At 43.6% G+C, this 26,699-nt stretch overlaps 1 protein-coding gene across 11 annotated transcripts in view; it reads left to right on the top strand.

Annotated features, from left to right (window-relative positions):
• The window catches only part of syne2a (spectrin repeat containing, nuclear envelope 2a), a 61,857-nt gene that overhangs the window by 33,974 nt on the left and 1,184 nt on the right, over positions 1-26,699 (top strand). For 9 of the 11 annotated variants that reach the window (XM_069515513.1, XM_069515512.1, XM_020097766.2 and 6 more), the window contains 42 exons: positions 5-143; positions 394-480; positions 667-822; positions 923-1,123; positions 1,394-1,468; positions 1,796-1,981; positions 2,234-2,404; positions 2,547-2,687; positions 3,037-3,236; positions 4,053-4,185; positions 4,341-4,523; positions 5,426-5,572; positions 5,971-6,147; positions 6,337-6,492; positions 6,580-6,735; positions 7,201-7,371; positions 7,673-7,806; positions 8,018-8,213; positions 8,984-9,166; positions 9,272-9,382; positions 9,512-9,666; positions 9,832-9,979; positions 10,319-10,413; positions 11,553-11,763; positions 12,000-12,197; positions 12,871-12,993; positions 13,663-13,818; positions 16,180-16,338; positions 17,235-17,401; positions 20,165-20,327; positions 20,665-20,855; positions 21,178-21,328; positions 21,553-21,735; positions 21,883-22,020; positions 22,339-22,530; positions 22,921-23,215; positions 24,682-24,818; positions 24,924-25,050; positions 25,219-25,421; positions 25,514-25,690; positions 25,955-26,083; positions 26,252-26,461. In XM_069515513.1, the coding sequence (XP_069371614.1) occupies positions 5-143; positions 394-480; positions 667-822; positions 923-1,123; positions 1,394-1,468; positions 1,796-1,981; positions 2,234-2,404; positions 2,547-2,687; positions 3,037-3,236; positions 4,053-4,185; positions 4,341-4,523; positions 5,426-5,572; positions 5,971-6,147; positions 6,337-6,492; positions 6,580-6,735; positions 7,201-7,371; positions 7,673-7,806; positions 8,018-8,213; positions 8,984-9,166; positions 9,272-9,382; positions 9,512-9,666; positions 9,832-9,979; positions 10,319-10,413; positions 11,553-11,763; positions 12,000-12,197; positions 12,871-12,993; positions 13,663-13,818; positions 16,180-16,338; positions 17,235-17,401; positions 20,165-20,327; positions 20,665-20,855; positions 21,178-21,328; positions 21,553-21,735; positions 21,883-22,020; positions 22,339-22,530; positions 22,921-23,215; positions 24,682-24,818; positions 24,924-25,050; positions 25,219-25,421; positions 25,514-25,690; positions 25,955-26,083; positions 26,252-26,461 (6,811 nt within the window). The remainder of the gene's footprint in view (positions 1-4; positions 144-393; positions 481-666; positions 823-922; positions 1,124-1,393; positions 1,469-1,795; positions 1,982-2,233; positions 2,405-2,546; positions 2,688-3,036; positions 3,237-4,052; positions 4,186-4,340; positions 4,524-5,425; positions 5,573-5,970; positions 6,148-6,336; positions 6,493-6,579; positions 6,736-7,200; positions 7,372-7,672; positions 7,807-8,017; positions 8,214-8,983; positions 9,167-9,271; positions 9,383-9,511; positions 9,667-9,831; positions 9,980-10,318; positions 10,414-11,552; positions 11,764-11,999; positions 12,198-12,870; positions 12,994-13,662; positions 13,819-16,179; positions 16,339-17,234; positions 17,402-20,164; positions 20,328-20,664; positions 20,856-21,177; positions 21,329-21,552; positions 21,736-21,882; positions 22,021-22,338; positions 22,531-22,920; positions 23,216-24,681; positions 24,819-24,923; positions 25,051-25,218; positions 25,422-25,513; positions 25,691-25,954; positions 26,084-26,251; positions 26,462-26,699) is intronic. The other 2 variants (XM_069515509.1, XM_069515510.1) reach the window with 2 other exon arrangements.

Raw genomic sequence — 26,699 nt, 5'->3', positions numbered from 1 at the left:
CAAGCTCGGCAGAACACGAGGAAGACGAGAAGGAGCAGCAAAGATGGAGTCGACTTTATACTGAGATCTCTGAAAGACTGGCCACTTTGAGAAAACTTCAGGAGGAACGTCAAACCCCTGATGACGGGGGGGTCCATGAAACGGTAGGAAAACAGAAAACTGACACGTGTGTTTCTGATTCGAGGATCTGAGATGAAGAATATCCATCACCTCTGTAACCACGACAACAGTGGGATAAACCACCTTAATTTGTCCCGTGCCGTCCTCTCAGAGACATACAATTGCCAGCTAACCAAAAGTAGAAACACTTGAAAATATAGAAACATCATCTACACTGTACGACCACCTTCCAACTGTGAAACTGAAACTATACGACTGTCTGGTTCTGTTTAGGTTCCAGAAAAGAAGCTGATATCAACCGGATCTGCTCCGGCTGTTCTCCAGCGGATACAAGAGTCCGTCGCCATGCTGAGACAAATAGTATGAGCAGTACAGACACTTGTAGAATCTCTCTGCACACGTATGTTCTTATCTTGCCAATTTAAGTGAAGCAACAGTCAAGATCTCCCTTCGATCAGACCACTAGAGAAAACAACAGCTCTGGAAAATCCAGCATTGAGTGACAGTGAGTGAGTGAGTGCTGGTGATGTGTTTGATGTCTCCCAGGCGAGGTCTGCAGACGGCTCTCAGCCAGATGTGAAGGAGAGGACGTACGAGGCTCTACGGAGGGTCCTCCTCTGTCTGGACACCTGGACCAACCCTCTGTTGACTGCAGATGGCGCTGGTGAAAATGAGCCCCAGCTGAGGATGCTGCAGCAGGAGGTGACTGAACATAATTCTGTAAAAGATATATATTCAAGTTGATTGATGAGAAAGGGTTTGATTCTTCTCCGGCTCACGTTCTGTTTGAACTCCTGTGTAGTGCGTATCCTCCGAGCTGCTGACTGTGGCCGAGCTGTTGAGGAAAATAGAATCAGAGCCCGGGCCGCTGCTTTCGACAGAGGAACCAGAGGCCTCCCAGTGTTTGACCTGCCTTCAGGATTGTCTCAGTACAGTCCAGCTGCTCTTCACCTCATCCGACAATCAGCTCGCTGAACATCTGGGCCTCAAAAACCAACATCAGGTCTGAAATTGAGCTTTGAGCCGTTCCAGGCTGAATCCTAACTAATGTTGGTTAATGATGTTAACGCGTCAATAATAATGCAAGAAAACTTTTACTTGTGATGTTTAAAAGTGTATTTTTGTTTAAATGCTTTAACTAAAGCAAAATTGTAAAAAGTTTGGAACTTTTAATAGAGTATATGTTTGCTTTTGCTTTATTAAGGGATCCGAATACTTTCTCCATCGCTGATCTGAACCAACACAGATTAATTCTTCTCTCACTCTTCAACAGTTGTGTATTTTGGACGAGTTTGAACTTGGACAGAGTGTCACCTTCCCAGGTCTGAAGGATGCACCTTGTGTGGAGGTAATGACACCCACACAGATTTATATATATATGTGTGTGTGTGTGTGTGTGTGTGTGTGTTGTACTGGTATAAAATGTTCAGTGAATACGGGAAATTGTCAAAAAACACAATCTCGCAATGTTAAAGAAAATAATTCCTGGATTGTACCCGTGTCTCCACCCTGAGGAGGACAAACTGTTTTAATTACAGCATATTAGCAATGAATGGTTTTAAAAAAATAATCTCCTCAACTCTATTGCAGATGGACTGGAAACATGATACAGGATCTGTGCTTCCAAACTTAATGGTATTCTCCTTAAACTCTGTGCTCCCCCTGTGTCTCTCAGCAGTGTATCCTGGGCAGACATCTGAGGGAGAGTCCATGGGAAAAAGCCAAGCTTCAGCAAGCATCCCGGGCCTTGCTTCAGGGGATAACTCACCTCCTGGAACTGGGTGAAGAAAGCATAAAAGAGAAGCAGATGAGCCAGGTTCACAACCGCAGCCAACTTCAAGCTATTCTCTGCAGACACAAGGTAACTCGCTGTGCTTTCAGCAAGTTCCTCAGCAGGCAGGCAAAGCCCAGATTTGAGTTAGGCACTTTCCAAAAAGTGTGCAGAAGCTTCTTGATGCTTTTCAAAGAGACAGACCTTTTTCTTTTTTTTTTGAACAACCTTTAAACAACTGATGATTAGACTTTACACATAAATATTTAGACCTTCAGCACATCCTCTGCTTTATTTATTAAACCTCACTTCTGTCATAAATCTGGTCTCTTGGTGAAACAGAAACTCCTGCCGGTCCTCGGGTCTCAGCTGGCTTTTGTTCAGCATCTATTCCAGCGTGAGCCAGAAGTGCTCAGGTGTCAGGAGGATGAGAGGCTGCAGCTGGAAGTCAGGGCCAAAGCTCTGCAGCAACAGGCTCAGGGACGGGAGGTAGCTTCTCAAAAGAGGCTGCAGGTTTGTAAGCGCACATTTGCTGAAGGCCATGAAAATTCATAAAATCAACCAATGAGAAGTTTCTGTGCCGTGTTTTTGTACTGGTGTGAATGTGCTCACAAAGTAAAGTCGATGTGTGGGGTTCTTTTTGGACCTGCCGTAGGAGTGGACCCTCTGGGAGGATAATTGTGATCGAGTGGGCCGGGTGCTGGATGAGTCTGAAGCCCTCATCAGCAGCGGGGAACCAGAGGAAGACGATGAGGAGGAGGAGTCTGTCGTGCAGCACAGACTCGATGCCTGCCAGGTGAACACACAGTCTTATCTTCTCCTCATCTGCTCTTCACACTTTCCCTCCTTCCATCTTTCCATCTCCTGGTGTTTAAACTTTTTCACATCAACATACTCTTATTCAAGTTGCTGTACGCTTTTTACAGTTTGCTACTTTCTTTTCTCACACGAGTCAAACGTTTCTCTCAAAAACACAAACAGTGATTGTCCAGCTCCGAAATCTTGTCTTCTGCATTTCCACCTGTAGCATCTGTTTGAAGAGATTGATGCCTGACACACTGCACGTAAACATACTCCACAGTATGTCACAGATTCAAGATGCTTACTGAGAGAATCTCATGCGTGTTGTCTCCGTGGTTAATCAGCAAACACTGGTGCAGTTGGATGAGAGCAGAGCGGCTTTAGGAATCCTCCTGGATCAGTGCGAGGTTCTGCAGAAAGAGCCGGCGTTTGCTGCCTCGGTCGGACAGACAGGAGGTGCTCTGGAGCTGCGATGGAGGAGAGCGGTCAGGAGGACAGAGCAGGAGATTCAACGCTGCAGAGACATCCAGGTCATCAGGGCCAGGTGGGACACGTTCGAAAAAATACAGTAATAATGTGCAAAAATAAAAGGATTATCATGCTCTAGATGTTTTTATTATCTACCAGTGGACGCCAGACAGTTTTAATTATTGCCTTAATGTCATCGTCTGGAACAACTGCGTCAGCAAATTTTTTTTATGGATGCAAAATACAAAAACAAGTGTTTTCTTTACTCCAGGGCCTTTTTGAAAAACTGAAAAATAGGAATAAATGTTATTTCACAACCAGAATACACACAAAGGCTTCTGCTTATTAATTTGAATATTAACATCCACTATAGCCTGGATCTGCAATGATGGAAACAGAGGTCATTGCACCTACAAAATTAGATTACAAAATACATGTAATCTTTATGATAATAATAATAATAATACACTTTCTATAGCACTTATCTTAACAATAGGTGCTTTACAAAATACAAGGGAACAAAACAACACAGAAGAAAATGAGACAAAACAAAAATAAGAAAGCACATAAAAGAAAATATTAAAAATAAACCATTAAAACCAGTTCAAATCAAATGACATATGGTCTTTTCCCTACTCCAGGCTTTTAATCTGTTTTAATCTTATCTAGAAACATTCAGTAAATCAGAAATGTCTAAATGTTTCCCTCAGGAGATTCCTCAGTTTACAGTAACATTTCAACACTCTTGTTGTTCCCACACTCTCATATCTTTATATCTGGTGTACAGGTTATTTATTAGTATTGGGCCCAAACCCCAGTAATGACATCACTCTGTACGAAGGAGCCGTCATGTTCTGCTGGATGAGCTACGTTTCTCTTGTCCTCCCCACAGATTCCAAATAGACTTCACCACGCTCAGTAATTGGCTCGTTGGTGCCAAGACACAGTTGAAGTCTTGGTCAGACCTGGCAGAGACGTCCGACCTGAAGCAGGAGTTTGTCCACCACAGTCTCATCAAGCTGCTGGTAAAGAATCTCATCACCACAGAAATAAAAAAAAAACGCTTCGGGATGGACGGATGAACCAGCCTGTCAACCTGGAAACTCATTCATCAGCTGTTCATAACACGTCCAGTAGATTAAACTGTGTCTTAACCTCCAATCACCGCTCTGTCCTCAAGGACTTCTCCAAGGAGGCGGAGGCTATGTCGGTGCAGAGGACATCTGTTTCCAGGGACGCCACTCGGCTGCTCCACCTGAGTGAAGCTGATTGTCCCGGTCTGAGAGCTCAGATCGCCCAGCTGGAGGTGAACTGGAGCCAGTTCACCTCCGATCTGCCCAGGATACAAGACCAGCTGCAGCAGGTGCTTTTAAATTTACGTTATCTTCTCAACAACGGAATGTATGTGAACATGACAGCTCCCAAAAGCAAAGTCAAGTCATCTCGATCTGCCCCTTGTGGCTGGCTGCAGTACAGGTCTTATAAACACCTCCTCCATGTTAATGGATGGGACATGGATCAATCTATAAAGTTAAAATACACGTCAAATACATTTTTCTCATTCATCTAAAGTTAGAGCTCTCTTATTTTCATTCTTTTATTCTTTTTTCATAATTTGGTTTGTATGTATTTGTTCGATGTTATTGCAGCTGTTCCACAATTTGTGTAAAGCTGAGATTACGTCACCGTTACGTTACTTATCATTGTGGCATCACAATGGTTTGTTTCTACTAGTTTTAAAGAAGTGACGGAATAATCCTGCATCATATACCTTGTCTGTATTTCAGTTTTTTCCACTATCAGCCTCACGCCCCCATAAACTTTGAGCTTTACCACTTCTCATTGAATTTAAGCGTAATGGTCCAAATTCCACGGCAGCGCTGGTGGTTTTCAAAAAAATAAATAATTAGGCATTGAGAAATCCCCTCCGATGAAGGGAGTGAAAACTTGAATACAATCCTGCTGAAATTAGTTTCAGGATGATTGAGGACCGGGAGGGAGAGAAGGACGCTTTCATTTTTCTTCACCATTCATCACCAGTGAATGGAACCAGATATGAGTTTGTTTTGCCAGGTTCATTTTGAAGTCTTACACTTTGGAGAGGATGCAATGATCTTATCTGCTGGAGACAGATTTAATAATTTGGACAGAAACAAGAGTCAGATTGCATCAGAACTGGTTTTTACTGTCCAACTACTACAATAAAATTTAAATTGAAGGGTTTAAGTGAACTCCCTCTCTTCTCTGTTATCTTGCGTCTGGTAGCTGCTGCTGGCTGCATGGCCGCCCGTGGAGCTGCTCTCTGATCTGGAGTCGTGGCTGAAGAAGCAGGATTCACTGAACCAAGAGAATGAAAAGAATCTCAAGGTCAAAGATGCTTCTCAGATCACTGAAGTCCTGCAGCACCATCGGGTACTTTACCTCCACTGTTTCTTTTAGTGCATCAGTTCATCTTTAATCTGAGCTTCTAGTTCAGTCGTTATTTAAACTCAGGAAGTTCGTGTTAGGAGTGATTTCGTTCAACCACTTATTTCAGGTATTATAATTTAAATAATTTTTGAACTTCTCCTTTGTTGTGTTGAGTCCTGAAATGACTTCACTTGATTTATGTTACGAACATATTTGAAGTTGCTGCTCAAACATCTTGAAGTTTCTCGACGAAGTTTCACTCGGTTTTTTCCATATATGAAAATACTGAGATTGTAGGAAATGAGCCATTCACAAAGGAAAATTAGGAAAATAATTAAACACAAATTCAGTCTTGCCATCTAGAAATCTTACTTTTATTTGTATGTAAAATAATTTTTCAGGAGTTGAAGGCAGGTGTTGTCGGTGGACAGCTCATCCTTGATTTCCTGAGCCAGTCTCGGCCTCAGGCAGTGGGAGCTCACGTCCAGGCTCTCCAGTCTGAGCGGACGGTGTTTGCAGAGAAACTTGGTGCCCTCAGACTCCAGTGGCTGCACCTCCAGGGAGAGCTGCAGAGCCAGGTCAGTATCACAGCTACCTGTAGAATCTAAAAATGAGCCAACTCTAACTTTCTGTGTCTTTTCAGCTTTAATATTCTCGTTAGATCTCGGTTATAGGATGGGCTTGTTCAGCAGCTGTTTACATACACGTATTTGTTTGTTTTCTGTATTTGCACGTGGATGACTTACTGTTTGTCTTTGCTCCCACAGATTCACGGAGCCGAACAGATGCATCACACCTGTGCGGTCAGAGAGAGACAGTTACAGCAGCTTCACCGATGGATACTGCAAAAGAAAAAGCAGCTGAGTCAGTGGGAACAGCCAACAAGTCAAACTCTGGCTCGTAAGGCTCTGCGAGAGTGGGAGGTACGGTGACAGGAAGCAGGCAGGTTTGTGTTTGTGCCGCACAGGATTCTGTCCTCAGACGTGACACGAGTCTGATTTCTCTTGCAGGCTGTTGCAGGCCGAGCGAAGGAGAAGGCTGCAGCTTTGCAGAAGTTGAAAACCAAACGAGTGGATGCTGAAAAAGAAGAGAAGCATCCCTGTGACATCGCTTTCTCGAAGCAGGCAGAGAGCGTTAGTCAAGCCTGTGAGGATCTTAGTCAACAGGTAAAAATAAATCTGCTGGTGTAATCGTGAATCCGTTCAGCAGATGAAACAAGTAGCAGCCAAAGACTTCACCTGTCTGATATAGAGTGGATCTATTTGTCAAGAGGATTTCAGATAAACTACATATACTACTTGTTTTTAGCTGCAGTATTTAGCATTTTCAAGTGTGAAACTCTAATAAGCAAGGTTAGTGGTGGAACAACTAGCAAGCGATAGACTATTTATCTTAAAAAGAGACCAGATTCAACTTAAACACTTCCAGGTCACCAAAAATAAGACTCTAGTCATACTGACCTGTGAATGTCCCAGTATGAATAGACAATCTACAACAAAAACAATCGTGGTATTGTTGCCAGTATTTGTTTACACGTCTTAATATCAAAACCAACCAACAGGAAAGTGCTTTTTTATTTCTCTTAATATGAAGCTGCATTTAAAACCCTGCTCCTCTGTGGTCGTGTGTAGATGGAGGCTCTGAAACCAGCTCTTCAACGCACCGTGGCTCAGTGGAGTTGTTTCGACAGAGACCTGAGGGAGGTGACTCTTCATGCCGGCGAGGTGCGTTGTGCTCTGCAGCATCAGCCAGCTCCTCTGTTCTCGCTAAAGCAGGCGGAGGAACACATGGACGTCTTGCAGGTGAGCAGAAGCTCTGACCGTGATGTCTTGCACCTACACACGCTTTGTGAAAATACAGGCTTCAATAATAATATATCATAATGATCATCATTAATCCAAATGTTCTCTCCAGCAAAAGCAAATTGATGCTTTTATGCCACGAGAAAAAGAATCAAAGATATGTTTTTTGCTGCAGCTGTAACTGTGCAAAATAAAAGCCCTTCTATTTTGTTTCGACACGAAGTGATGAATGTCAAGTTCTTTTCAGTTCCCAAACTTAGGTATGAATGAAATGTGTTTTCTGTTCTTTTTCTTGATGCAGGAACTCCAAGGGAAGGTAGAAAAAGGAGAAGAGCTTTGGGCAGCCGTGGAAATGTCATTCCAGGGTCTCGTAAAGAATCTTCATTGTGGGGCAGCACAAGCGTTAGGCGACCAAGTCGAAGGGGAGAAGAAACGGTCAGTAGCTTAGTCACAGGGGAAAATACTGTCAGTGACTTGAATTCAAAATGAAAGGAAAAGGAAATTGTCAATTTAAATTATCCAACTTAAAAGCTCAATATAACTTTTTAAACCCAGTTAATTATTATCTGATTATCTGGTACTTCTACACACGAGGTACATGCACAGTGTGAGTTCTAACGTGTGACGTGTTGTGTGGCCGTGTCAGGTGGGAGAGCCTGATCCAGGAGCTGAAGGACGAGCACGTGAAGACTGGAGAGACGGTTTCCTTGTGGCAGGAGTACCGGCGTCTCTTTGGTGACTGCTCCCTTCACATGCAACACCTGAGGTGCCAGTGGGAGGAGCTGTTAACGTCCTCACCGTCACCTGAACAAGACACAAAAACCACGGTTCATTCAGTGGAGGTGAGCAAAATTCACATTTGCTGCATAAAGGTCCCTGAGTGGTGATTTAACGCTGAATTCTCGCTTTGTTTAAAATACTGATTGATATTTTAACATAATATATTATATTTTTATATAAATAACGTATCTCATCAACACTGACTTGTTTATTTAGAGCTCACAAACAACATTTTAAGCCGCTGGACTGGAACAAATTTCTGGTTTTGTTGAAATTCTCTCTTTAATTCATCCTGTTCCGGTAATTGGATTATTATTTTTTCTCTGCGACTGGTCTCATGTTCTTGCAAAGGAACAGCCAGCGTCCACTCATGGTCAGAAATATCCGCAAATTCGTTCGTACACCTGATCTGTTGTACTTATGCTCGGGGCCAGAATGCTGCATTACGAGCTGTTTTCAACATTCAGAGCAAAAAAAAAAAAAAAAAAAATGCAACAAAACAAGCATCAGTGTTTCCACTCATGTCATTTTTTCCATTTGTGCGCACTTCAAAAGTAAACAGGCAGGTGTATTTTGAGAAAGTTGAGTCAGATCCATTTGTAGAAAAATTTCTGTTTTTTGAGATGAAAAAAACATCTTCTGTTACGTTCAAGGTAGTTTGATGGAAAACAGTTGGAAAGATGCTGGAAAAAAGGGAAATCTGTGAAATTAAATTCAGTTAATTACAAACGAACACTGCTCACGATAGACTGATTTTATTATATGGTATTAATCTACTGTGGTCCTCACTCATTACTTATTCTGTTTTGTTCCTTCACATTTGTGTCACCAGAAGATGCAGGATATTTCTAAGAACATGCAAAGAAGCGCGGCCGATGTGCTGAAGGCTTCCGAGCCTCTAATTGGACGGCTGCATCCACTGGCTGCAAATTTAATTAAGTCAGAGACCAAACACCTGATCTGGATCGACCTGCTGCTGAGCGGTGCAACGTCAGTAAAAAGGATTTGTCTTCAGGTGAGAAAATGTGTCAGAATATCACCTGAGCTCCGTTAGCTACTGTTCAAATTTCACAAATCCGTGTTGATCGAGTCTGTTAAACTTCTCTCCCCGTACACGCAGGAGGATTTGAAAAAGCAGGAACAATTCCACACTTGTCTGCAGACTCTTGAACAGACTCGGAGCATAAAAGATAAAGTAAATGCTGGGTTGAAGGACAAAGGCTCTGCGGAGGTCAGTACCATCCCCTGTTGTTTCCCATGATTGAGTTTTCACTGGACATTATGAATTGGATTAAACCAGATGTTTTGACTGTTGGGCCATACGCTAAAAATGTGATTTTACAATTTCTTGGATGTACAGCAGGTTCTCTCGGAGCTCAGTGATCTGTTTCCATTACTGGTTGACGTCAGGGAGATGAGTCACTATTTGACCCTGAACGACCAGGACACAGACCGACTGCACGTGCTCAGCAGGGAGTGGATCGAAAGCACGACCTGCACATCTGACATGAACAGGTAACAAAGTGACTACGTGTACATGTATTGTGTTGAAACGTCTGATGCATTTTATATGTGTTTGTGCAAACACTTTGTATTTCCTGTGTTCTTGTGAAGAACTGTGTGTCTCCTTCAAAGATAGACGATGTGCATCTTGTGTGAAAGTCGTTATTTTTTCCCCAGAGAGCTGCAGGCAGAGCGTCAGAGTTCCCAGACGTTTCAGGAGAAGTGTGACAACCTGACTCACATCAAGGAGAAGCTCGTCGAGGAATTAATGTTCGTAGAACTTGAAAGTCTCTCCAGCCTCCGAGAGATCCTGACCGTTCATCAGGTACAGAAACATTAATGTGATTAGTGTCTGAGAAACAGGAGCCCGACTTGTATCAAACACAACTTTAAAAACTTTTTCGGGGAATATCAACTACAGGTTTATGTGCAACCTAGCAGCCAGAAATGGTCGTGCGATTTAACATTTTATTTGTGATGAATCGTTTCCCTCCCCTACATCCACAGACTCTAACGTAATCTATAAACTGCCCATTCGTTACTATGACGAGCGTGTCCACAAAGAAATATTTGTCCATTTAGCCTGGAGGAAGTTAATGACGTCATCAGCACAAATACTTGATCACTGTGTTCTCTCTCCTGCTGTTTTCATTTATGTGAGCAGAGGCTTCAGGCTGAAATAATCACTGGACACCAGCTTCTGCAGAGTCTCCTCTGCGACACAGTCAAGACCATGGACAAGGAAACAGGAGGGAAAAGGTACATGTGAGATATGGAGAAGAAGTCATGAAGTGGTAAATACATATTTCCAGGCGTGAAATTATCATTTAATATTGTGCAAATCAGTTTAAATGTTTTGTAAAAAAGTTTTATTGAGCTTTAAGTTGGAAAATACTAATATATATTGCATGTGCAACAACGAAAAAGCTTCTTCCTCCCCAGTTTTCCCCAGTTCGTCCCTTCAACTGTATGAAGTTAATACAAATGAAGCTATTAAATTAATTAAATCCAATTATGCACATCCTCTAGTTTAACTAGAAAAGTTGTAGAGAGTATTTGAAAGAGACATCACCAAGTTTAAATCGCTTACGAGATCTCATCGAGAAGTCTATGAAGAATTTTACGACAGGTTCATATATATTTTATTGAAAGTTGTGTCATGGCACAGTTAGAACTGGACAAGTAAACTGTTATTGCATCTGTTGGAATGAATAACCGAAGCCTCTGTGGGGCTGTAACAGAAACTAAACCAGAGGGAATAAAGGTTGTTATTCAGTCTCTGCTTTAAGAACAAACCCTGCAGAGTGATCTCTCTTTTATCTATTTAAGTCAGTGAACCACCGTGTTGTCTTATAAAGTAATTAGACTTTAGGTTTTCCAGCTAAATTCCTTCGTCTTCACACGTATTCGGTGCAAATTGATACATAACCACATTCTGATTGTGCACTGCAGGTGTTTCCTGTTCTGGAACAGCTCGATTTCTTTTTCCGAGATGCTTCCCTAAATCATGTTTTTGCAGCGTGTGGAAATCTTGGATGGCTCTTAAATCTTTTTAAAGGCATCCAAGGGAAAGTTCTCTCTGTTCCCCCTGCTGGGATCGCTACTTTAGATTTTATGACGGTCTTAAAAAACTGCTGATTTTGTGTTGTTGAAGCAATTGCCTGTGAATAACATTTGACAGAGACATATATATTTATTTTTATTACTTCTACCAGTTTATGTTATTTTTTTTGCAAAGAAAGTATATTCAGCTGAGTTTCATTTTGAAAAGAATCTAATATCACCTTCATTTATTTTTTTAACTCATCTCCTGCTTCAAATTGAAATCTTTACATGTCTGCAGACAGAGATATGGTCGTTTTTCCCCCATTTAAACTTCACTCTTGTTTCTTTTGCAGAGATGAGCTCATAGCACAAGTGACCAGTTTGAAGGAGAGCTGGTTCGGTGCCATCGCTCTGGTTGGACAACGCAGGTCTTGGGTGAAAGAGCAGCTCAGACTTCGGAGCATCTACCAGCTTGGACTTAAAATCCTGTCGAAGCTGTTGATGGAAGTTGATCCTCTGCTGCCCCTCCTTGGCGCTCCTCCTATCAGCTGTGTCGATTGCCAGGTTAGCATGGATGACAGTTTATTTCCACTCTATAATTTCCAGAACTTAAATTCAAGTAAAGGAAGTAAAACTACGGTAAATAAATGGTTGAATCACACAAATACAAACAGCTGAGACTGACTGGTGATTGGTCGAGCAGGAGGAAGTAGCTCATTTCCTCTGAAAGTCTCATTTCTTTTGAGGAGATTGCATCTGTGTGATGAATTTAATGGACCAGCCTCTCTCGTTTGTCCAAGTGTGCTGGAGAGGCTTTGGATCTGCACTCTCCCGTGTACAACCAGATGCTGGAGGCCGGCAGACGTTTGTGTGAGAACATGTCAGAGTTTCCGTGTCGGCGTAATTTTCACTCAGAGCTTCAGTCCGTCGAAGGGAACTGGGACCGAACCAACACACTGCAGAAGAGGAACCAAGACCTGCTTAACACAACTGCTCAGGTGACAGTATTTATTATTTTTGATTATTATTTACTTCAATTTAACATTTCACCAGAGTCAAACGATTTATTTTATGTATTTAGAGCCCAATAAATCTGTTGCATTAAGCTTTGAATGACCCATATCCAGGATTTGATTCTTCCCCAACAAACACACACAGGAGCTGGTGTGTTGCCCTGACACTGAGCTCCTGCCAACAGGGATCAAAGAGCAGCTCAAATCCGTCCATGATCCACATCCAGGCTCAGCAGGTTCCTCGTGTCTCTCGCCGCTCATCCCATCACTGCTCCGCTGATATATTACAGAACTGTAACCATTCAGACCATGACTGATATCTTCATCGTATTCTCGTGGCTCTTTTTTTTTGGCTCCGAGCTTTTGCTCGATCGCGGCTGAATCTCAGAAGTTCCTCTTTGCCTCATGAGCTGTGTTAATTACAAACATCTGGATGTTTTCTGTGTCCAGAGAGTTCGGGGAAACTTGTGTTAACCCACCTCGCTCCAAACAGGATCCAGCAGGGAAAAGAAAAGAGTGTCACAGATCAGAGGATAGTTCACCCAAAAATGGGGGGGACGTTGTTTGAGTCCACTCTTGGAGTTTCAGGGGTAAACAGTGTTGGTGGAGAGTCGCACTTGTGAGATCTTCAAGTTTGCGTCCTGTTGTTTTTTTTCAGAAGTGGTCTCAGTGTCAGGACAGAATCACCGGCATCATGTCGGAGCTGGAGGAGGTGAAGACCAGGATGAAGCAGCAGCTGCCTGAAACACCAGAGGAATCTGAGAGAGAGAAGCTCATTCAGGTGATTAAACATTAAACACCTGTTAATGAGTAATATGTATAATTAAATTAAATATCTATATAAATAAATCTAAAAAATAGAATTCTTTATCATGTTGAATTTGACTTGAGGCAACATTTTTTATGTCCCATCATCATCCAGCTTCATGTCTTACTGAGATAATAAGATCAAATAAAAACCAGCCAGCACAGAACTAGAAATCCTTGATTTTAAAATAATACCAGTAGCTACCACTGACGACACTGAGCTCACAAAATTGTACTTAAACAAAGTCAAGTATTGATTTTGAGGTAGTTTTATTAACAATTAGTTCTAATTGTACATTAACACATAACAATGTCATAAATGTCCCAACAACATTCATCAGCATGAATCTGGAGGAATAGTTTCCCCACCCCTCAGCTCCATCAGTAGCTACCCCCCCCCCCCCGTGTCCCATCAGAGAGCCTCTGAGTTTGCCCCCCTTTCCCTTATTTAATACCCCCATGCTTTCACTCCCCTCCCCCTTTCTACCCCTTTTACCCTCCCCCTGTCCCGTCCACAGCCCTTTAATCTGGACAGTCAGAGCAAATGCGAGCAAGAAAAAGGTGGAGGAGCGTGGACGCACAGCTCGTATATATGGCCGTGTGACTGGGTGTTGAAGTGTGTGTGTGTGTGTGTGTTATGCAGGGGACGGAGCTCTCTCTGCAGTGTTTGACCAGTGGATTGAGGGAACTGGGAACCATGAAGACAGACCTGTCCCAGTACATCACGGCTGGTGACTCCACTCTGCTGGAGCAGCAGCTGGAACAACTCCACGGTCAATGGGAAGAGCTTTGTATGAAGGTGAGAAATGATAGATATCGATATGTTATATGTGTGTGTGTGTGTGTGTCTGTGAGATGGAGAGAGAGAGAGAGAGAGAGAGAGAGAGCGAGAGAGAGAGAGATGCAATCAAACGAGAGAAGGTGAGAGATCGAAGCTGGTGCAGGTGGAGTTTTGGAGACAGAGGGAGAGAAGGAGGGAAAAGTTGCTACTAGCGGTTTTCTTGGCAGTGACCAGCAGCACAAAGCCTGTGCACCACACACACACACACACACACACACACACACACACACACACACACACACACACGCTCATTTGTGTGAGAAAAGAACCAGCATGTGCAGGATCATGGAGGGAAAACCTCTTTTAGCTCTATTGTTAAAACATGAGTAACTCGCCTCCCTGCAGGTCAAATCTAATTTTCTTAACATATCCTCTGCAAGCATTTTCTACAAAAGCTCTTTGTGCTCGTTTGATTAAACAAAAATATGAAGCCAATTCCAGTTTATTTCAAACATTTCTAAATTGTCATACACTTCATGGCTTTTTAAGGTTAAACTTAAATCTCCTGCTCAGCCTCAGTGCGTAAGAAATCACATGAAACTCAGCAGAACATTACGGGCATTTAATTTTAGCCTTCATACACAGGCTCAAATTCCTACAGTTAAGACCACAGGGCTTAAACATAAATGCTCTCTTGTTCTAGAGAATCCAACGGTTATGACGAGCTCGGGTCATTTTTCATTAGTTATCGGGGTTGTGGGATAATTTGCACTTGTGCTAATTGGGTCCCCCGCTCTGCCTGGCTGCCTCCTCCTTCCTCTGGGTTGGCAGGAGTTACTGGGATCCACAGATGCAGGAGTAGCTGCCAGGATGTCCAGTCATTGGGTTTACTGTAGATGTTTATAGTATTCGTATGTGGTGTTATTTTCATGACATGTCAATTCAGAGACAAACTTAAAAAGTGACGATTTCCTGTAAAAGAAATCTCTTGCAGTCACCGCGGGTTATTTACACCAGTTGAGCTAACAGGTTGTAGGTGGGGGAAGCCACTGGAATGGGTCCGAGCAGATGGCCTGGCCGGTCTAAAGGGATTCAGGGGGACGGACTCTATTGTTCCCCGGGAAGCACAAAGTCCTCACGGGGTGACAGCCGCTCACAATGCTCCCTAAATTCTCAGAAAAAGGCCCGGTGGTGTCAGTACATTACAACCAAAAGCAGAGCTCATTTAAATCAAATAAATGCCAGTGAACAGTAAAATATAGCTGGTTGAAACGTGCCCTGTGGGCTCGCCACGACCACCAGCCCCCTCCCCAGCTGTGTAATGGGGTGTTTTCAGAGCATTAAGCTGTCATTAGGAAAATGGACTTTGTTAATTTTATCAACGATCCAGAGTCTCGTGGGGATTTCACTCAATTCAGATGATTACGGATTCTGATAGAGATTAAATGTCCCCACTGCTTCAGTGTAGTTAAGAGGAAACACTTCATATTCAGGCGGTTTTACAGTATTTTAATCCTCTCTACACTGTTAAAACATAGTTTTATACCTTCTCATTTCTCACATGCAGCCGTGCACCGAGTTCAAGTCTACAAAATGCTTTGTTGTGTCAGATTTGGGTCACATTGTTTCCTGGACGCAAACCAGGAAGTATCATAACAAATAACCCTCTTTCACACTGGACTGAAATTCGTCAAAGTCTTTGGCACCGCTGCTCTGAAGCTTTTGTTCCACGTTAAACAGCGAAGACCTTTTACCTCGCACTTGTTCCCATCGCGTCTGTCGTAAATCTGTCAGAGAAAGTACCGACTGTTGTAATTGAGAAACATTTGTTGAGCTGTTGTAAAGACCCGTCAGTTTCATGGTTTCTTTTGAAAACTATAAATTGTGTTTAGTTGTGGACTTTGAACCAGATCCTTTGTTTTCGCTTGCGTGAAGCTGCTGTGAGTGTTAATAACATGTAGTCGTACAGCATCATAATTCAAAACCTTTCAATTCAATGCCTTTATTTTAATTACATAAATCCAAGCACTAGTATTAAGGCTCTTCCATGACACCGGGTGGTTTAATTATTTTTTGACGATGCTGTAGAAAATAAATATCAAATGATTTATTACAAATCTACATTAGCTTTCAGGTAATGGACCCACCTGCTCTCCAATCGGATCAGATTGACGTCTGAAAACAGGGTCAACATTCACACAGAATTATTTCACAGGTTCACAAAAGTTGATTTACAGCAACAAACTTTAGAGTTTTTATTCACAACCATCACTTTACGAGTTCAGAATCTTATATATGAACCCAGAATTATCTGCGTTCTAATAATTCATTCGTATTATTTTGTCTTAATACCTGTTTTGTCTGCCTTGATTTTTCCAGGTGTCGTTGCACAAGCAAGAAATCGCAGACCGCCTGAATGCCTGGACCATCTTCAACGACAAGAACAAAGAGTTCTGTGATTGGCTGACTCAGATGGAGAACAAGGTGTGCCACAACAGCGATCTGAGCATCGAGGAGATGGTGGAGAAGCTGAAGAAGGTACGAGATCTACCAAATATTAAAATCTTTTGTATTTTAATATTAGGCTTTGTGGAACGGAACAGATAAACAGCTCTCTGACACCGACAGAGGATCCTATGAATAGATTATTTCTCAGTATTTTGTAAGCAGTGGTTAGAGTGACATTACTTTTTGAATGGAATTTTGAGGATTAAAATATTGCTGCGGAATTAAATCTTATATTACAGCTCTAAAATCACTTCATAACACAGTCTGTACATGTTACTATCAACCCCTGATGTAGAGGGTAGCATTGTGCAGGACTGATTAAAATCCATACATGAGCAACATGCATTATGCTTTTATATAACAGATGGTGGCCTGGAATGGAATGGCTGCGTGCCCTTTGTTCACACACTACAGTCCTTCCAGTGACTGAGAGCCTTTTGTACCTTCCTGTGTCACCGTGAACAAAACTCATCTAGTAAACAAGATGAGAATCAGGTTGAACATTACATAAACATCGGTGGTTCGTGCCGTCAGAGGAGATGAGAGAATTAGACGCACGTGATAGAGTCGATTAATCGTAGAGTTAAACAACTCCATCTGAGGATTACACATTGTACAGGGACTAAATACTTTACTTCCCTATAACCCAAACTTTAGATTTGATCTCTTCATTGAGCTGAATATGAAACTTCTGGGTGAGAACAGACTGTTCCTGGGCAGAAAATCAAATGTTCGACTGATGTTGGATACTGAGAAGTAGAAATGTGAAAGTGGAATCCACATTCTTGTCAATTTAAGGTGAAACAGATGAGACAAAAATAAAAGACTTATTTCTCATCTTTTCGGCCAAATTGAAGATAAAACACGCGGCTAACTTTTTGTATGCTTCTTGCATTGGATTTGAAGTTTACAACATGTCTCCGCAGGACTGCATGGAGGAAATCAACCTGTTCAGTGAGAATAAGAGCCACCTGAAGCAGCTGGGGGAGCAGCTGCTGTTGGCCAGTGACGAGGCCAAGCAGACCCAGGTCCACGGCTCACTGCAGGAGGTCAACCAGCGCTGGCACAACCTCTTCCACCACATCGAAGCCAGGTGAGAGCGACAGGAGCGATGTCCTGCCCCAATAACTTGCATGTGTGTGTATTTGTATCGACTGGGCTCCTTGAGAAGAACTTTTCAGAGACAAACGATAAAAATTCAAGCGTGCGAAGCAAATTACAATCCTGCATTAAAATGCATCAGCACCGATGGCCCGTAATTAAACAACAGCTCTGAGTCCATCCACCTGCTGTTGTGTGTTCCTGCAGCTGTCAGGACTACATGTTCTCTAATGTACCGACTGTAGAGGTTAAACCCCTCGTGACGATCAACAGTTACTGCCTCCCCCCCGACCCCCCCTTCAGACAGATGGACCTGTGGAGGAGCAGGAGATGCAGCCCTCGCTCTGAACCCTGCACACCCAGTCTGTCCCCACCAGCATTAAATAAAAAAGAGATGTGCTTAAGTCTCAGACAGCACCATATGTCCCCGTTCCCCCCCCCCCCCCCCCCTTTCTGATGCTGTGAACGAGGAGCGGGGGGGCTGGCGAGGGAAGGGGAGGGATCTGTCGGCATGCATTAATCACTAATTCTCAAAGTGGGGTCCATGTGCAGATTTCAGGGGCCTTGATCCCATCCAGGATAAGAACGGAGCAGCGTCGCCCTGGATTCTTGATGTTCTGCGATTTACTCTGGTCTGTAGGAAAATAGGCAGGTTACAATTTCTGTTGGTATATTTGAATTCAAGAGAGCAACACAAGCAACCTTCTCTGGGTCTGCTGTTGATAAACTTGTGTTGGCTGCAGAACAATCGCAGCTAGAAACTGGAATTACTCTGAGCCAGTGAGACATAAACCTTAGTGTTAAAGTACGACAGTAACAGTATCACTAATGATAGAAGGTGACGAAATAACCACAGTGATAACAAAGTTTATTCCAACAACAAGTATTATCAACCACAGTACAAGTCGATGGCATCAGTAAAATGGCTTGAAATTCGCTACATAAATTAAAATACTACTTAATTATTACCTCTGCCAATTAACTAATTAGTAACCAATTAAATTTTGGAGTGGATCCGCATTAACGAGCAGATCCCCTCTCTTTAACATGGAGTTCTCAGAGCAACCGTCTAATTAAAGCTGCATTCATTAACTCGTGGTCACAAGGAGGTGCACGAACTCCAAAACAAGCTGCGAGGGCACAGCTCGGACCAATTACTGCTTTTTAAATTTCTTTAAAATGTCTTAGTGGACGATGTTTTCCTGAAAGCATGGTAGCCCTTTAAATTCCTATAAATTCAGATTATAGATTGTAACCACGCCAGTATAATAATATGTATTGTATAATAAATGTACTCCCATGAGCAGTAAAGTTTAGTGTGCGGGTAACTCCGAGCCCCCCCCGTGGACCGCTGCACTTTAACGTTGTCGTCCATCCGTATATCCTCACTTATCCTCTCTGTCCTTTCCGCTCAGCTCTCTCCGTCCGCTCTCCTCTTGTCCTTTTCCTCGGCTCGGACCCCTGACGTGGTTTTGTCTCTTTGTTTGGCCTCCGCGTGAAGCTGCTGGCCTTTGTTCGGCTGTCAGAGGTAGAGAGGGAGCGAAAGGGAGGAGGAGAATGTAGCTGAAGAGGATTGTTGTTTCTGCAGTGAGTGTTTGCCGGACAGAATTTACAGTGACTGTATTATATCTTAATTACATGGCTGTAAAACACGAGGACACATGAACCACACACAGACGTCCACTGATACTGTATATTATTCTATATCACCACCACGGGATTACTATCATCTGGAGCGACACCAGAGTTTTTGTAAAACCACCAACACGGTGCGACCTTTTTGTTTTTTTCTTTTTAAAAAGATGAGTTTTTATAACTTTTTTCTCAGTACATGATTCTTTTAAGTAATTTTTCAACAGTTTTAAATACTTGCTTTTACAGACGCACGTTGAGAAAAAGCTGTTTTCGTACATGAACATAAACGTGGTGATAAAATACCCTGAAAACGAATTAATGGAAATGACAAATATTGTTCCTGTTTAATTTCTGGACCTGATCTCAAAGGGTCCTCGCTCATGCACACTCACACACACTCGGGCATCTGTGAGGACGCCCTCCTCATCCTGCCGCTGACACTCACAGCTGCTTTCAGGGCGTTTTATTTCGTTGGTCGAGCGTCTCGACTGGACCTCGACAGCAGAGGAAGGATCAACCGAGGGAAATTAACTCAAACTCCCAAACGGGGCACGCTTTCAGAGGCCTTTAAGCCTCTGGAGAGAGCTTTTATTGTCCCGGGCGTTGCTATGACACCAGTGTGTGTGTGTGTGTGTGTGTGTGTGTGTGCGCTCACAAGGAGGTCAGTTTCCATGGAGACTTTAGAAGTGCTAGTTGTAAGATACCTGAGACAGTAGCAGGCTTGTGAAAAGCTAAAGGTTTTTAGTTTCTGTCTCGTTCTTTAGTCTTTACATCCTTGTTTTCTTTTCTCTGACTTTTCTTTGCTTTTCATTATTTTCTTTTATCATTTATTTTATTCTCTTCTTTCTCTCTTTCCTTTTATTTATACCTTTTCTCCATCTTCAGTCTCTCTTTCTTTCTTTCTCTTCCATTTGTTCTTTTTCTTTCTTTCTTACTGAAGTCACTTTAAGTCAAATGAAGAAAGGCAAAAGAAACTTTTTCACACTTAATCCTTTTTACGTTTAAGATAATTAACACCAACATTAAAACAGGTTGATGCTGGTAAATGTGCAGTGATGTTTCTCACCGTCCTAATTATTAACTCAGTAATTCATGTTGTTTGTGGACTTCTGTGTTTCAGGGTGAAGAAGCTGAGGGAGACACTGGTGACGGTGCAGCAGCTGGACAAGAACATGAGTAACCTGCGCTCCTGGTTGTCCAGAATCGAGGCCGAACTCTCCCGACCAATCACTTACAGCGTCTGTCACCATCAGGAGATCCAGAGGAGGCTGGCCGAGCAGCAGGTAGACGCACGGACACTAATTCACAGCTGTCGATGGCAATTTCACTGTTAACGTTTCCTTTCTTTCTTTTTTTCTTTCTGCCTTTTTCATTTTTGTAGTTCTTCAGTTTGCCACGTTTCTTTGATCTGTATTTTTACTTTTTCTTTTTCTGGTTGTCTCTCTCTCCCTCTCACTCTTTGTCCCAGTTTATGATTAATAATTTACGTCCCTCCTTTGTTTAACTTTGGGAGTGGTGGTCTCCTGCAGTGACACACTCCACTGTCCCCTGTCTGTGGTCTGATGTTTAATACATGACGTCTGTGGCATGGACACCATGTCTGTCCATGTGTGTGTCCAGGAGCTGCAGAGGGACATAGAGCAGCACACGGAGGGAGTCGCATCAGTGCTCAGTCTGTGCGATGTTCTGCTGCGGGACGAAGATGCTGCTGGCGCCACTGAGGCGGAGAGCGACTCCCTGCAGGAGACCAGCCGCAGCCTGGACCAGCGCTGGAGGACCATCTGTGCCATGGCTGTGGACAGGAGGCTCAGGTAGGAGACGGATTCATGTTCCAGTCGGATCAGTGCACACCCTGAAGTCTGCATCTGTTTGAAGACGGAATGACTTTACTCCTGGGATCTTTGTTGTTTCCTTTGCTGAGATGATAAATGTAAATGACTCTTGCACAGAACAGTCAAGTTTCATAGCTGGTCTGAAGCTCTCGAATGCATCACAGCCTTTCTATTCTCATAAATCTGTCTGATAAGTTTTTTATATCAACGTAAAGTTTGAATTCACTGTTTGACGAGAAGAGTTGAAAGCTGCAGAGTCACAGAAACCCTCCACAACATCCGGTACGATGTGTCCTTGTAGGATCGAGGAGACCTGGAGGCTCTGGTGCAAGTTCCTCGACGACTACTCTCGCTTTGAGGATTGGCTGAAGATGGCTGAGCGCACCGCTGCCAACCCCAACTCTGCAGGCGTCCTTTATACTGCCGCCAAAGAGGAGCTCAAGAAGTTCGAGGTCAGTTGGGAGAGGAGAAAGTCTCGAAGTCTCTTTGTTTGGTTGCTTGTTTTTCAAAGTGAAACATATTCATTGCTCTGTTTATTATACGGGACTTTAATCAGACTTGAAGGGTTTTTGACAAAATGAACCTTTGTGTGTCAGCAAAGATTTCCTAATTGGAGAAATCATTTCTATATGTTCTCTAAGTCGATGGTTCCTCCTGATGCCTCTGTGTGTTTCAGGGTTTCCAAAGGCAGGTTCACGAGCGACTGACTCAACTGGAAATCGTCAACAACCAGTATCGGCGTCTGGCCCGGGAGAACCGCACCGACCGGGCCAGCCAGCTCAAAGCCATGGTCCATGAGGGCAACCGGCGCTGGGACACCCTGTACCGCAGAGTGGCTGCCGTCCTCCGCAGGCTCAAGGTAGAGTACCCTCATATTCACAGCCTCTGATAAATCGAATTAATGAGTTTATCATATTAACGTTGTTTTGGTGTAAAATGATCTCCTGCTCACTTCCTCCATTTCAATACATATGAATTAAACATAAATCTCCCTCCTCCCTCTCAGTACTTCACCAGCCAGAGGGAGGACTTTGAAGGCACCAGGGAGAGCATGCTGGTGTGGCTGACCGAGCTCGACCTGCAGCTCACCAACGTGGAACACTTTTCAGAGAGCGACGTCCATCACAAGATACAGCAGCTCAATGTGAGGACGCTGGTTTTTACACAGGCCACAAACTGCAGGTCACGCTCATTGTGCACGAAAAATCTCTCCTCAGTGTATTTCCTGGACAAACTCTCCTCGTTACAAGCATGAACTCATTTTGGAGGAGATGTTTTCAGTCTTTGTGCTCACGTCTTTCGGCTGCATGTTATTCCTGGCTTCAATTTGAATCCGAGTAATTTTTTCAGGAAGCTTTTCTTCCGGCTCATTAACCGGACGCTGTTGCAGAAACTACTTGTGTTTAGTTTTATGAAACCCTCTCCTCATGTTCCCGACTCTGGTCTCTGTTCCCACAACCAGAGCTTCCAGAAAGAAATCTCCCTGAACACTGAGCGCATCGACGGGCTGATCGTGTTTGGAGAGGGCCTGATCCAGAAGAGCTCCCCGCAGGATGCGGCGCTGATCGAGGACGAGCTGGAGGAGCTGCACACGTACTGCCAGGAGGTTTTCAGCAGACTGGTCCGCTTCCACCAGCGCCTCAGCCAGCCCCCGGTGAGCTGGAGCACACGAACAGATGCATTTCCTTGTCACGGAAAAGTTAATTTACGCAATATGTGAAATCAGAAAATCTCCCTGCTGCTATTCTTCTACTGATTTCCACACATCACAAGCTCATGAAGTATTCTCTAAGCTTGCTTTGCAGATACAGACGCCAACAGATGTTTGGATAATGCACTGTCCCATTTCAACTTTAACTTAATCCTAATGCGGATGTGACCTTCATACAAACTTAACATCACAGCGTAATCTAAAACCATCCCTTTCAAGTGAAACCCACTGACGTGTCCTCACTTCACAGATCACAGATCAGTTCTTCAACGGAATCACACACTGATTCACAAAGTAGTTCACAGCCAATCTCATGTTGCTTCTCTGCTTCAGATAATCAAAGAAGAGCCTGAACTCTCCGGCAGCAGCTTCTACTTGGAGTCCAGCTTGGAGCTGATTGGTCGGCCGTGGCTCGGACGCAGCCTTGGGAGCCTCCCGGCCACACCCACCCACCTCCTGGCCTCTTCGCTGGAGCGCTCGGGCCGCGAGACGCCAGCGAGCGTGGACTCCCTCCCTCTGGAGTGGGACCACACCGGGGACGTGGGAGGTTCGTCGTCACATGAGGATGATGATGAGGAGGAGGAGGAGGAACAAGACGAGGAGGGAGTTTACTTCAGTGCTCTGTCAGGTACATTTACACGATATGCAAACAGAGGAAGTTATCAACTAAAATTCCTCCCCTTACCCTTAAGTCCAATAAATTACAATATTTAATATCCAAATACACGCGTGCTTACACGAACACAAACTCTGAGAGCCTTGTCCCTGAGGGGGAGTGGACTGAGAGCCAGAGGGAGAATATTTAAAGCCCCAGAGACTCGAACTAACTTCACTTTCTGAATATAAATCTTAAATAAATATAAACTCTTCAAGGTGAAACTCATTTCCTGCAGATTTCTTCCAGCAGCTTGTTTTGCTGCTGCACAGAATTTCTTCTTCCTGGTGTTTGGAAAAATCTTTCAAAACTTTTCTACCAGTTTTCTTTCTTTCACACATTTTTGTGAAACTGATATAATAAAATCGAACCTCAACTTTGAAAACCTTTTTTTTAGCATATTATTTTATTAGATTAGTTATATTTCCCTACAAAACAGGAATTTTCTCGCCCTGCACTTTCATATTGTCTGACGATAAAACATTTTACTCACTGGACAAAAAAGTGGCAGCATTCATCATGTTTTGTTGGAAACTGAATTTGGCGACCGTGACCTTTTTCTTCAGCTCTTGCTTGTATGAATTTTTATTTTTCCACATATACAGATTAGCATGTTTCTGCTCGTGTGGTTAACACCTTCAAATGTCAAGTGTCCCTTCGTGAACTTCTTCATCCTCCTCCAATTTCCTCTCTATCTACTTGTGTCGCTCTTTTTCACTGTCTCCGCCGCCACCATCACCCTCTAACTGTTTTATTCATTTCACGGAACAAAAGCTGCTTTCATCATTTAAACACTGCGAGGATCTTGTTGGTGATTCACTTTCTCTCTACATGTGAAATACGGCGTTAAGTCAATTACACCACACAGATAACTAGATAAGCTCTGCAATTTCCTGTGGCGCGTGATTAATGCTCAGGTCTTTGGATGATTTTCAGTCAACTTTCCGAACCTGATAATCATCTGCAGGTTTCATGCATCATCTTGCACATGCAAGACATCGACATCAAAGGAGTCATTCGTTAATCTTATCATCCAACGGGAGCACGAGCATCTCGTAGAAACTCGTTTAAACCTTCTGTATTTGTTCCCTCAGCTAAAGAGGTTGTGTTTTCACCTGCGTTTGTCTGTTATCTAGCAGGATTACGCAAAAACTGCCGGACGGATTCAAACAAAACCTGGTGGAGTTATGTTGTTTGGGCCGGGAGGGAACTACGAGAACTCTCAGAGAGTAATTCATGGATCCTTATTAAATAAATAAGACGTGTGAAGGGGATTGATATTTCTAAATGTTTGCTGATCCAAGTAAAAATCCAGATCTAGTGAAATTAAATGTGGATATTTTTATAGAGGGCGTAGTTATAACCCGAAGACTAGAAGAGATGTTACCACAGCACAGGGTGTTGTACAATGACATTCACTGTGTTTGTTTGTGTCTCAGTTCCCAGCAGGTCTGTGGTCGTACACCAGTCTCCAGTATGGGGATCATGCACAGACACAGAAACACAGACTCTCCAGCTGCACCCGGACACTGAGGCTGCACCCGCCCTCACCAGCACGCCTGTGAAACGAGGCTTTGTAAGTGTTAAAAAACAAACAAGATGGTTAAACTAACTGTGACAATGTGAAAGTAATCCTCTCTCAGACAGTTTACTGTAGTCACGGAGTTTGTCGTGTCTGCAGCTCGGCCTCATGTCTCAGTGCAGCGGCAGCATCGAGGACATCAAGAGAGTCTCCCTGATCCTGGATGACGAGGACCAGCCGGTGGAGCTCGGTCTGACAGGACTGACCGCCCCCGACAAACAGTCAGGTGAGAGCAACGAACGATCCAGTTGCAGAAAAGCACTTGAAGACAGATTCGGTTTTAACGGCTGAAGTCTCAGGACACATGGCTTTTGGATTTTGAGTTTCTGGTTACAAAACTACACAAACGAATTCCTCTATCAGATTAACATGGGGGATGTTTGTGCTCGCTCAGGTGTGATTGAACGCTGGGAGCTGCTCCAGGCTCGGTCCAGAAGTGATCGGCATGCCGGTTCTCAGGAGCCTCAACAGCTCGGATCTGACCTCGACGACCTCACTTCCTGGTTAGAAAACACGATCCCGGAGCTGGACCGCCTCCAGCTCTCCAAGTCAGCGGCGAGCATTGCCGACATGGAAGCAAGAGCCAGAGAACTGAGGGTAAACTTCTCCACCAAACACACAGCCAACAACAACAACAACAACAAGTGTTCTCAGTCGGTTTCTACATATTTGTGTGTTTTCTCTTGCAGGAGATGCAGCGGATGTTTACTCACTACAAGTCCATCATGCTCTCTGTCAACCTGAGAGCTCAGGAGGCTCCAGAACTACAGCAGAGGCTGCTGGACATGAACAGAGACTGGAGCCGAGTGAGCACAGTTCTGCAGCGGTGGGACAGCGGACTGAAGAAGACTCTGATGCGCTGCCAGGTGAGAGGAAACAGTTCGACAGTCCTGTGGTGCTTTAAAAGAGGAATGACTTTCTTTTTACTTGATGCATTAAAGAGGAAGATTTCTCATTATTTTGAAAAGAAATACTGTGTGAAAGGACTTCTTATATAAACTTAATATGTATAATAGTATTTATATCACATTTAGCCTCGTTAAGCTCCTCAACCGTCAAAAGCAAAACACAAAAACAGTTTTGCTGATTTGGTCATGGTGCTAATTGACCTTTAACCTTTCTCCGTACAGGAGTTCCATGAAACCCTCCATTCTCTGCTGCTGTGGCTGGCCCACGCTGAGAGCAGACGCTACACAGTGGACATCAGTGATCCAGACACATCTGTCCGAGCGCTGCAACAGCACCGCTACACGCTCGCTGTAAGAGGACGTGTCATCGACACGATGCTTCACTTTAGATTTTACTGATTTTCAGTGTTTGAGTTTCGGCATCTTGACTTTCTCCTGAATTTACCTCAGGATCAGTCTATCGATCTTCTCATCCAGATGTTAAGTGCTTTAACCTCCTGACATCTTTGTGGTCTGCAGGATCTGCAGGAGGAGCTGCGGGGCCGACAGACTCAGCAGGCCTCGCTCCAGGCTCTGTGGTCTCAGCTCAAGCCAGAGGACGGCGGAGAGGACGGCAGCGGAGAGGACGGCAGCGGAGAGGCCCAGGAGAAGCTGCACGTCACGGGGAGCAAGCTGAAGCTGCTCCTGAAGGACGTGGACCAAGATCTGAGCATCTTACAGCAGCGACTGGTAAATGTCCTGAAATTGTGGACGACTTTAGTTTTGATTTCGATTCACACGTCATTTCAAAATAAAATCAGGGATACTCAGGCCCTCCTGAGAGAATCACAAGAGACTTATTTTGAAATGCTGCCTTCAGGTCAGTCTGATATTGAAACGTTTCCACCAGCAGAGAAAGACGCCTTTGTGATGATAAAATGTAGAGTCTATCTTATTTATGCGATATTTGTTTCTTGTGTCTTGTTTC

This window comes from Paralichthys olivaceus, chromosome 19 (assembly GCF_024713975.1).
Source record: "Paralichthys olivaceus isolate ysfri-2021 chromosome 19, ASM2471397v2, whole genome shotgun sequence".
Lineage (NCBI taxonomy): Eukaryota > Metazoa > Chordata > Actinopteri > Pleuronectiformes > Paralichthyidae > Paralichthys > Paralichthys olivaceus.
Note: the sequence above shows the minus strand (reverse complement) of the source record. Positions and strands in the feature narration are given on the sequence as shown.